The sequence below is a fragment of the Sinocyclocheilus rhinocerous genome, unplaced genomic scaffold, assembly GCF_001515625.1.
Source record: "Sinocyclocheilus rhinocerous isolate Xijiao unplaced genomic scaffold, SAMN03320098_v1.1 scaffold1892, whole genome shotgun sequence".
Lineage (NCBI taxonomy): Eukaryota > Metazoa > Chordata > Actinopteri > Cypriniformes > Cyprinidae > Sinocyclocheilus > Sinocyclocheilus rhinocerous.
In genome coordinates, this window is record NW_015652347.1 from 451,081 (window position 1) to 463,231 (window position 12,151).

At 38.9% G+C, this 12,151-nt stretch overlaps 1 protein-coding gene across 1 annotated transcript in view; it reads right to left on the minus strand.

The window, feature by feature from the left end:
* LOC107714885 (neurexin-2-like) overlaps window positions 1–8,627 on the minus strand; it is a 368,434-nt gene extending 359,807 nt beyond the window's left edge. Inside the window, exons 1-2 of the mRNA XM_016520877.1 lie at window positions 8,594–8,627; window positions 8,079–8,108 (exon numbers count right to left, since the gene is read on the minus strand). Of these exons, the coding sequence (XP_016376363.1) occupies window positions 8,079–8,108; window positions 8,594–8,627 (64 nt within the window). The remainder of the gene's footprint in view (window positions 1–8,078; window positions 8,109–8,593) is intronic.
* Between the last annotated feature and the right edge of the window lie 3,524 nt (window positions 8,628–12,151).

Here is a 12,151-nt window from a genome sequence, read left to right on the forward strand (position 1 = left end):
GGGTTTTAAGTAGCGGTCTCCCTGAGCCCTTGCCTAGACAATGCTATCTCCCCTGCTAGGGTCATAAGTAGATATTCCACTCTCTGTGGTCTGGGCAGCTTCACAGGTAGGTTTACCAGGGGTTTTAGTTTTTGGTCCTTTAGCCCCTTCCTAGGGATATAGCCATCTGTGGATAGCTATGTGACTGCTCCCCTTCCTAGGGTTTTTAAGTAGCGGTCTCCCTGAGCCCTGACTTAGACAGTGCTATCTCCCCTGGGGGGTTTAAGTAGATAGTCATTCCCTTGGTCTGGGCAGCTCTTTAGGAAGGTCCTTTCGATATAGCTATCTGCGGATAGCTGTGTCATTGCTGGGATTGTTGGTGGCAATCTTGAGAACTCCTCTAGGCTTCCAGCCTCTCAGTGGTCTTATGTATCTGGCTACTATTGCTCACATAGCATAGCTATCTGATAATGGCTGTGTTCTTAGCTGGGTTAGGGTGTTCAACCTTATCTGGTATCGGGCTCCCTCTTTTTATCAAGTTATGTGAGCGGCCCAAGGCGTCAGTGGCTTGGCCCCTTTCTGAGGAAAGGTTTGGTGTAACGAGACGCTGCGTCCCTTTGCTATGCCTTCAGCCTGCCTGTTTACGTCTCCTCAGGCAACTGAGTTGGTGACGTATTCAGCAGGTGCCCCTTTTATACTTTCAGGTACCCGCCTATGACTTCACGGGCCACGTGGACCAATAGGATTGGAGTTGTTTTACGCAATGCTTCAGGTACCAGTCACGCAGACAGCATTCCCCAAAGTGTCCACCTGGACGCAGCATCTCGTTCCCTCTCGGGGAACCACGGTTACATGAGTAAACAGAGACGTTAACGAACATTATTTCTATGACTAAGACGAGACGTTGATGAGCTAAAACTAATATCTGATGATAAATACTATGACGGAATTTATGTTGCGTCTTCGTTAACAAGACGAGACGGGACTATAATGTTATTTGAGGACTACCGTACATTGAAAATACATCCTATAGGCTACTTGTCTTGTCCTTCAGAATGTGTGTCCCTGTCATTGGATTGCAATCAGTTTTTGCATATCTAGTCTCAGTATGGTAGCCGCAGTGGATGGATAGGCTACAAAAATGCGAACTAGCGATCTGAAACAATGGCCTCAGCACCCGAAGGGGTAGGGATAAGGTGACCAGACGTCCCGTTTTTCCCGGGAGTCAAAGTTCGTTGTCGATTAACTTAAAGTTAGTGAATGCGGGATAGGTGGAATCGCGCTGATAGAAGTGTTCTCTCTCGCACACGCTCCACTTCTTCAGTTCTCATATACAGCGCGAACAGTTCTCAGTGCTCAAATTTTCTGCAGCTCAATGAGTCTAAATCAGAAGTGGTGATTTTTGGCCCTCCAAAGTTAGCCAAACAGCTTTCTGTACATCTAGGCCCCTTAGCCACTAATATTAACACTCAAGTAAGAAACCTTGGTGTAATCTTTGACTCGGAGTTGAAGTTTGATAGACAAGTTAGTGCTATTGTTAAAGGTAGCGTCTATCAATTGCGAATTATTGCTGAATTGAAGAGAATTCTGTCTTTTGAGGACATGGAAACCGTGATTCATGCTTTTATTTCATCCAGATTGGATTGTTGCAACTCGTTATATTTAGGGTTGTCTAAGAATCTGCTCTCACGGCTGCAGCTAGTACAAAATGCTGCAGCTAGACAGCTTGACTGGCACAAGGAAGTGGTCCAGCATTTCTCCAGTGCTGGCTTCACTGCACTGGCTTCCTGTTGATTTTAGAGTCCAATATAAAGTTTTGATAATGGTTTTTAAAGGTTTGCATGGCCTTGCTCCAGAGTACATTTCATATCTGTTACAGCAGCACTGTGTTGCTAGACCTCTAAGATCATCACAGAGTCTGCTTTTACATGTTCCCAGATCACGGTTGAAAACCAAAGGTGATCGAGCCTTCTCTGTGGCAGCCCCACGTTTTTGGAATAGTCTCACATTGCACATTAGATCATGTGACTCATTTGACATTGCTTTAAATCATTTGACATTGTTTTAAATCAATGTTGAAAACACACCTTTACTCTGTGGCATACAGTTGCCCCTAGCTTTTGGGACACTGAGCAGTGATGGATATTGTGTGACTGTGTGATTAATGTTAACCAACAAAATATGTTAAAGGAACAAAACGTAATTTTCGCCGCTAGAGGGCGTGTATTCAAAATAAACAAAGAAACAAAGGCGTAGTTTGATGACGCGGTGACTGAGTGTGGAATCATGGGAGTTGCGGTCTTCATCCCCACAGCCGATGCAATCCGACGGGACTCGGGCAGAAATCATGTTCATGGATGAGCTAATGATTTATTAATGTAGTAGAATGAAGCAGGGTGAGGCTGAAAGCCATCGAAGCGAAACGAGGTCGCTGAGCGAGCGCGACACACGGCTCGAAAGCAGCGGAGCTTTTATTATGCCACAGTCGACCGCTTTTGACTAAAATAATGACTAAAAGTAATGACTAAAAGTTGACAAAAATGCAATGACTTTTTGTCGACTAAAACTATGAAAGACTGATATGACTAAAATGTGACTAAGACTATTAAGCATTTTCGTCTCAAGATAAAGACTAAGACTAAATCAAAAATGCCTGTCAAAATTAACACTTCTTTCCACATCTTCTTGCGCTTGAACGGAAAAAAAAAAAAAAACCATACAGAAGTATGCAATGTTATTTTACATTTGATTATTCAATTTCTGTACCTGAACACCTACAAACTCAAACACTTAAAGCATTGTTTAATTTTTTTATCTGTGTTCTATTTATTTATTTGTGATATTGTTCATTTGTTCTTATTTACTGACTGTTCACTTGTCTTCAGTTGGAATTGAGAATTGTAAAACTGAATTTTGATATTTACAATTTTGGTATCAAAAATGATGATAACTTTTTTTTTTTTTTTGGCAGGTCAAGTAAAATTTTGAACCACTGTTGAGCCCTTATGGCCAAATCACACATGTGAATATTCAGCTGCCTTATGATTTGATTAGATTATGATTATGATTATGATGCATCACAATGCATCTTTTCCTGCAATTCTTTAATTAATAATAATTGCCATAGTAATAATCACAATAAAGCTCTCTTTTTTACCTTTGTTATTAAAAATAAAAACAAAGATGCAAATAAAAATAAAAAACAGTAGAGCAAATACAATATAGGACTATTTTAAAAAAATAACAACAGTGCTTTACATTTCCTTTTTCATTTTACATCTTTTTTGCAGAAACATTAAATTAAGAAATAATACAGAAATCGTATAATCAAATGCAAGTATAACCATTGCATAGTCTTTAGTGCATTAATTGCAAATACATTTTAATTAAAGCTACAAAAGTTATTTAATCAAGAGCAGTATTTCCCTCTTTTCTTTCATTGTTTGAGGTGTATTGTATCATATATTATAAATCATGAACCACAACTGTTTACGTTCACTGAAGACATGCCCGTCTATGTTTAAGCGAATACTCACGAAGACAGATGGATGTTGAAGTAATTCAGTGTTGCATGCAGTCTGAGAGGCAGCTTTCTGTGCACGCGCTTCAACTGAGTAACGCTTTGCGATCGTTTTGCCCTTAAAAACTAGTTTTAACATCAAGCACGTCCCACATTATTTTTCTCATTCATTCATGTTCTTTTCGTAAAAACCATAAACATGTGCCCAAATATCTTGCTTTAAAGAAGTTCATTATCTGGTAGAAGTAAAATTATCTGGAAACAAAAGATGCTATAAAGTGCGTTGCTTCTAAAGGCATACGCAACATTTCATTATCAATAGCCTAAAACAAGAGTACTTTCTTACAATAAAACAGTACATTAACAGTACATTGTATGATATGACTATTTAATTACATTTATGCAGAATCGTCCAGATCAGCATCGTGATGCGTCATAAAATGATTATATTCCACAGCTGTAGTGTGTGGTAACTACTGCAAGCTCAACTATGTTAAGATGAAAAAGGAGTCAATTATTTGATGAATCATAGCCTACTGTGTCTAGCTACTGCTAGCATATGACCTATACCTTCGCCATGATCTGTTAAAATGTGCTGTAAGCTTTGGAATTTTTTCAACAAAATTTGACTGACTTTCCACTTTATTTTTGCCAACTTTTCTCTTTTGTACTTGTGCAGGTCTACATGTGCATTCAAAGCAAAGCGTTAAAGCGTAATTTTAAGAGAACAGTTAACTCATTATAAAATGCGGTTACAGTATTTTCCAGCATCACCAGGAACAAGATCCACTCGCTCAAAACGGCCTAAATTACATTAACGTTTACTATATAAGCTTTATTTCGTTAACAAACACACAAGTGATTACAGCTCTGTGGAAATGATCTCCATGAGAGATCACGATTTGAGTGTAAGTTCTGTGTAAACGCATAAAATCAGTGCTTTGTCGGCAGGCATTTCATAAGCAGTATTGCAGACAAAAATACTATCAGTAACCCTGATAACATGCCAGTTAAGATCAACTCTGTATTTGCTGTTTTGTTTGTTAATTTTCTCACAGTGTATACTTACTCCAGCGAAGTAGCTGGCTTCACATTTTAGCCTATTAAACAACCCATACTGTAGTTTCATACTCAGACGCTGAACATTTTCAAACTGTAGTTGACTGCATTTATGCAGAATCAATCAACTCCCCTGTGCTTTATGCTCACTATTTAAAACATTTGACTTTGTAAATCTATTTTGTGTATTGCTAATATTAGAGTTACTGGAATGCTGAAAGAAAGAAGTAAAACAATAAATAAATATTGGTTTTGCATATCGGTCAATAATCGGTATCTAAAAAACAGTAGAGCAAATACAATATAGGACTATTTAAAAAAAATAACAAGTGCTTTACATTTCCTTTTTCATTTTACATCTTTTTTGCAGAAACATTAAATTAAGAAATAATACAGAAATCGTATAATCAAATGCAAGTATAACCATTGCATAGTCTTTAGTGCATTAATTGCAAATACATTTTAATTAAAGCTACAAAAGTTATTTAATCAAGAGCAGTATTTCCCTCTTTTCTTTCATTGTTTGAGGTGTATTGTATCATATATTATAAATCATGAACCACAACTGTTTACGTTCACTGAAGACATGCCCGTCTATGTTTAAGCGAATACTCACGAAGACAGATGGATGTTGAAGTAATTCAGTGTTGCATGCAGTCTGAGAGGCAGCTTTCTGTGCACGCGCTTCAACTGAGTAACGCTTTGCGATCGTTTTGCCCTTAAAAACTAGTTTTAACATCAAGCACGTCCCACATTATTTTTCTCATTCATTCATGTTCTTTTCGTAAAAACCATAAACATGTGCCCAAATATCTTGCTTTAAAGAAGTTCATTATCTGGTAGAAGTAAAATTATCTGGAAACAAAAGATGCTATAAAGTGCGTTGCTTCTAAAGGCATACGCAACATTTCATTATCAATAGCCTAAAACAAGAGTACTTTCTTACAATAAAACAGTACATTAACAGTACATTGTATGATATGACTATTTAATTACATTTATGCAGAATCGTCCAGATCAGCATCGTGATGCGTCATAAAATGATTATATTCCACAGCTGTAGTGTGTGGTAACTACTGCAAGCTCAACTATGTTAAGATGAAAAAGGAGTCAATTATTTGATGAATCATAGCCTACTGTGTCTAGCTACTGCTAGCATATGACCTATACCTTCGCCATGATCTGTTAAAATGTGCTGTAAGCTTTGGAATTTTTTCAACAAAATTTGACTGACTTTCCACTTTATTTTTGCCAACTTTTCTCTTTTGTACTTGTGCAGGTCTACATGTGCATTCAAAGCAAAGCGTTAAAGCGTAATTTTAAGAGAACAGTTAACTCATTATAAAATGCGGTTACAGTATTTTCCAGCATCACCAGGAACAAGATCCACTCGCTCAAAACGGCCTAAATTACATTAACGTTTACTATATAAGCTTTATTTCGTTAACAAACACACAAGTGATTACAGCTCTGTGGAAATGATCTCCATGAGAGATCACGATTTGAGTGTAAGTTCTGTGTAAACGCATAAAATCAGTGCTTTGTCGGCAGGCATTTCATAAGCAGTATTGCAGACAAAAATACTATCAGTAACCCTGATAACATGCCAGTTAAGATCAACTCTGTATTTGCTGTTTTGTTTGTTAATTTTCTCACAGTGTATACTTACTCCAGCGAAGTAGCTGGCTTCACATTTTAGCCTATTAAACAACCCATACTGTAGTTTCATACTCAGACGCTGAACATTTTCAAACTGTAGTTGACTGCATTTATGCAGAATCAATCAACTCCCCTGTGCTTTATGCTCACTATTTAAAACATTTGACTTTGTAAATCTATTTTGTGTATTGCTAATATTAGAGTTACTGGAATGCTGAAAGAAAGAAGTAAAACAATAAATAAATATTGGTTTTGCATATCGGTCAATAATCGGTATCAGTTCTAAGAAATCAATAACAGTGGATCTCTAATAATGGGAAGGAGGATCGCATCTGACACTGTGATTATTGAGCTCTGTTTGTCATTTCTGTTCTAGGTCAGACGTGACGCCAGCAGCACCAGGAATCCGCTCTAAATCAATAATCAAAGTGCAGCTAACCACCTAACAACAAACGCAGCTTTAGTTATAAAAGTCAAAGCCATCTGTTGAATCACTGTACAAAATAAATAAATAAACAGCAGTCACAGACATTCCTTTCCCAGAGGAGATTTGCTTTCTGCATTTTACCAGCTCTCTGAGAGATGGATTCGGACTGGATTAAATCTGTGAAACAAATGAATCTCCAGGGAAAACGAGTCCTGTCAAACAGAGCTGAGGATCAAAGTAAAGCAGGAACACGGAGGACACTGCTCACTGCTCACTTCTGCTGCTTTATACCCACTGACCAACTCTAAACTGACAACTGAGGGAAACGAGAGTCAGATTAGTCAAATAACAAAAGTCTTTGAGCTTCAAACCAATGAAACCAGCTGAGCTCAAACATACAGGCCTTTAACAGTGTGCTGGATAATCAGCTGTCAGAGACCTCAACACATCATCTACAGAAGAACTGGGCTATCTGTGTGTGTGTGTGTGTGTGTGTGTGTGAATGACAGAAACACCTGAGATCACCAACATTATGGGGCTCTAACTATCATTAAATAGCACCAGAAAGGGATAGTTCACTCAAAAACGATCATTCTGTCGTCATTTACTCTGCTCATGTCATCCAAACCTGCGAACTGGGCTATCTGTGTGTGTGTGTGTGTGTGTGTGTGTGTGTGAATGACAGAAACACCTGAGATCACCAACATTATGGGGCTCTAACTATCATTAAATAGCACCAGAAAGGGATAGTTCACTCAAAAACGATCATTCTGTCGTCATTTACTCTGCTCATGTCATCCAAACCTGCGCCAATTTCTGAAAAGAAGATATTTTTAAGAACTTTGGGAACCAAACAACGCCATTGATGTCCATCGTACTGACGAAAACACTGAAACGTTCTTTAAAACATATTTTGTGTTTTGCAAAAGAAAGTCACACAGGTTTGATGTGAGGGCGAGTAAATAATGAGAGAATGATGATTTTAGTTAGTTCACTGTAAAATGTTAAAATGCAGTATTGAGTGCTTCTCAACACAGAGATATAAAACAGACACATTGCATCAGAAAAATCATTGAAACAAACATTTGTGCATTCAGTCAGAGCAGATCTGAGGCTAACTGAACGTAATTAACAGCGTGAGTGATTGCCAAACAATGAGAATGACCACAGAATGAGACTCTGTGCATTCTGAACACAAACACACCCTTCATCTGTGAGTGACATTAGACAGCAGCATTTCAACCCCAGCATCGAGAGCAGAAGAGCGTTACCTGTGTCCGGGAGGTCAGAGGTCAGAGGTCAGTCTTCAGGACGCACAGCGTGGAAATACAGCAACACAGTACGATGGGGAGGAGGGACAGTGTTTGGAGGGAGAGAGACGGACAGATCTGATTCCTCACTAAATAAAAGAATGGAAAACGGAATGAACCATACCTTGGCTGTTTAACGTCAGGTGCGCCAGACCTTGAAGGAAAGAACAGAAACAAAAGAAAGAAATGAAAAAAGAAGAAGGTCATAAAAAGGCACGGGAAGAAAGCAAGCATTGTCACAAGGTTGGACTGCAGTTTGTGACAGACATCCCGGGGCACGCTCGGATGTCAAAGATCAACTCAAAGCAAGAAGGGGAAAGAAAGAAGAGAGAGAAAATAAAGGCTGAAAAAACAAACGAACGAACGAACGAGTGAACGCTTCTTGAGTGAGGTGGGGATTGGGAAAAAAAAGCATTTCATTCAGTGCAACCCCCGAAGGCCATTGCTTGCTCAAATGCTTTTTTTCCCCTCAGGTCTTATGGAAACACACACACACACACAACTGTTTGGCAGAGTTCTGGATTAACAACACACACTTCTGTCAGAACAGAAACACCGGATCAGTTCATCTCTATTCGGACTCCAGACAGAGATTCATGAAGACGAACGCCAAGCTGCTCAAGACTCCTGACACTGAACCCAAGGCGAGATCGATCTCACCATACTTCCCCATAGATGACCGACTACATTAATATGAACTGCTTAAAGTCAGGCTCAAGGGGATTTCTCTTTCTTTCACTCCATAATACTGTCAACAGACATTTTCACTATGTTTAGGAATAAAATGTTATATAAATCAGCCCGAACGACGTATCAACAAACCCCTCTACAAAACCCTGAATAAAATTGCTACGTCTGGTGTGTGTAAGTACTGCTGAAGAGGAGGAAAAAACTCACTCTTTATGCATTTTCACCATGTTTTTAGGGAATAAAATTTTGCATAAATCAATGTGAATGATATATGAACAAACCTTTAGAATATAGAGAGCACTATGTTTGGCTGCTGAACTGAAATCTACAGACGCAAACAGATAAAGTGCAATAAAATAAACACTGTAATGTTACTCTAATCTGAAACATCACGTTGTGAAAAGTGTCCAAACTGTCTAAAATCTCAAAGTTGACCAGTGCATGTAAAAAAAACTGTTGTAATGTCTTGCTTTAAGCAGAATTGTAATTCTTTTCTAAATGAAAGGCAGTAAAAATCTGTTTGCTCACACACTATGATCGGACCATCTCAAACTCACGGTTATGCCCGGACCGATGCAAACACGGCAGGGTTTGATCCCAGAAACCATATGTTTTATTGAAGATGGGGACGCTGTCCACGTGGACATCCACCTAATTTAGCTTCTAGTAACAGATGAAATGCAGAATCTGACTGGACATCATCAACAAATCACACAGAAGCGTTTTCTTCGCTCTTTTAAAGCATCTGTTGCTACACAGAACAAGCTGTAATAAAGGCCGCACATTATTATTCCCAGTGTGTGACCCATCAGAGTCACGATCCTCCTCAAGATCTGTGTGATTCCAGCAAACCGGAGATGAACACGTCTTCTGCAACACAAAAGGGTTTCTACATCCGACACCTTTAGAGGCACAAGACCACAAAAAAACATTGAGTGTTCGACACGCTCACTGCATTTACATTCAGCCAAACAACGGCAATATCTCCAGAGCAAGAGCTCTTTCCACGCAACATACGTGACAAAAGTAACACGCTACTGTTGCCCACAAACCCCTGGACTCAAAGCAAGCGTCACACGGACAGAATTAGCTGCAGGAACACAGCAGATGTTTGATCCGTGAGTCGAGAGCAAGTCAAGCACTGCTGGAGAAACACTCGTCTCTTCCAGCGGAGCGGTGCTAATGGACTCGCTGAAAACACTACCTCAAACCCTTACAATATTCAAAGCTTTCTTTGTAGTTAAAATCATCAGGAGAACTTCAAATCATTTTAATTCTACTTTACAGTCACATTTAAATCGTAATTTTGTATCCTGTTCCTGGCAATTCACATTCTTGAATTGAATTGGAATTTATAACACACTCCATTCAATTCTGAATGATGTACAGCATTAGCTGAACCCAAAACTCTACATTCACGACCCTCATGTTGATACACAAACTCCACAGGCAAGGCAAGATTATTTATATAGCACGTTTCATACACAATGATAATTCAAACTGCTGTACATAAAAGAAAAGAAAATAATCATAAAAAATAATCACAACAATAAGAAGCCAGTGTAAGGACCTGAGGACTGGTGTGATATGCTCAGATTTTCTGGTTCTAGTCAGAATCCTGGCAGCAGCGTTCTGGATGAGCTGCAGCTGTCTAATGGTCTTCTTGGGAAGGCCGGTGAGGAGACCATTACAATAGTCCACCCTGCTGGTGATAAACGCATGAACAAGTTTCTTCAAGTCTTGACTGGAAACAAAACATCTAATTCTCTCTCACACACACACACACACACACACACAGTACACATGCTGAACAGACTCGTTATACTGCGCTTTCTGCCGCTGTCTGGTTTGATTGAGAACAACTGAATAAAGCCACACCGGTCTGACACAATATCTGCTTCTGGATGAACTCTTCTTTAATTCACAGGTTAGCACAACAAGGTTACCATCTTCTCTTTCACATCATATCTAGTGTTTCCAAACCACACTAATTAGTTGTGAACTTAATGAGCAACATCAGAGACATAATGAGTCTGCGGTTCATGCAGAGAGCAAATCGCTCTGAACAACGAGAAACGAGGAGAGTAGTTTGTAGGAGGCGACGCAGATCTCAGACGCCTTCTTCTCTGAGACGATGACCTGTGGGCGATTGTGTGCAGTCAGAAGAGCTGATTTAGTGTGTGTTTGACTCCTCAGATAATGTCCTGCATCATTCTGATCTTCCTCTCCACACAACATTACGCCGCGCAGACCTTCTCCGTCCTGACCTCTCTTTCCTGATTTATTTTGCATATATCTGTAATTGCTGTATTTTGGTTGCTCTGCTTTCCTCTTCAAACCCTGCCGCTTCTTACCAGAGAAAGTGCTTTCTGTCAGCTTCAGTTCTGCTGGATTTCAGAGAGAAAAACATCCTAAACGCAGATAATAAAACACAACTAACCATATAATCACGTTTAGTTAGGAGAACAACAAACAATTAAATGAACATCAGAGTTTGGTTTAGGGATGTTTTTGAGAAGCGAGAGGATTGTGGTTTTTTGCAATGTAAACCTGAAGGAAATCCAAACGCTGCTTGTTGAGTGGATGTTGATCTGTAATCTAATGTGCATTATCAGATCATACTTGGCTCTAAAAACCTGTCAGCATTCAGAAAACACTCTGACGGCATATGTAGAACACGTTACCCAGAATTCCCTTTTGCCCCCAAAAGGAAGCAATAGAGAGAGAATAATAACGCGGCGATGACAGAATATGGAAATGCTGCTGTCAAACCACTGAGAAGAAGAGCAGTAAAGTAACGCAACTCAGACGAGCTCAGCCGGAAAGTAGAGCAGCAAAAACAGTTACCGTAAGTATGAATTATGAATTAGACTCACACGGAGGACGTGTCGATTATTCTCTAAAATCACCATCAGTCCTCCTACAGCTGATGACTCAGAGCGCAGAACAGGTGGGAGTGAAGAGCTCCGGTTACACGCAGATATAATCAAATCAAAAACTACATTAATAATTACATACACACAGAAAACAAAGATCAAATCAAATCAAATAATAAATTAAAATTATAATTAAATAAATAAAATACCATAAAAAATATAATGTAAAATAATAATATAAAATAAACAAACAGGCTGAACGAAAAATTAAAATTAAATACAAAGAAAACAGAAAAGTAATAAAACATAAATATAAAAAAATATAATAAAATATAAGATAAACAACAATAAAACAATAAAAATGTTTGTATTTGTTTGTAAAATTCATTACAAAAAAGGCTCCCATCAGGCTCCCATCAGAGTGGTAGTTAATTCATTTGAGAAAATTAGTCAACTGACAGCACTAGTTATGATGTAACTAACTATCTTTAAAAGGCCATCTCACACATAAGTGGTGCCTGAGGATGGAGAGCTGTGATGAAGACACACACACACACACACAGACACACACATACAGACACACACACACACACTTTCTCTCTCTCACACACGCACACACACACACACACAC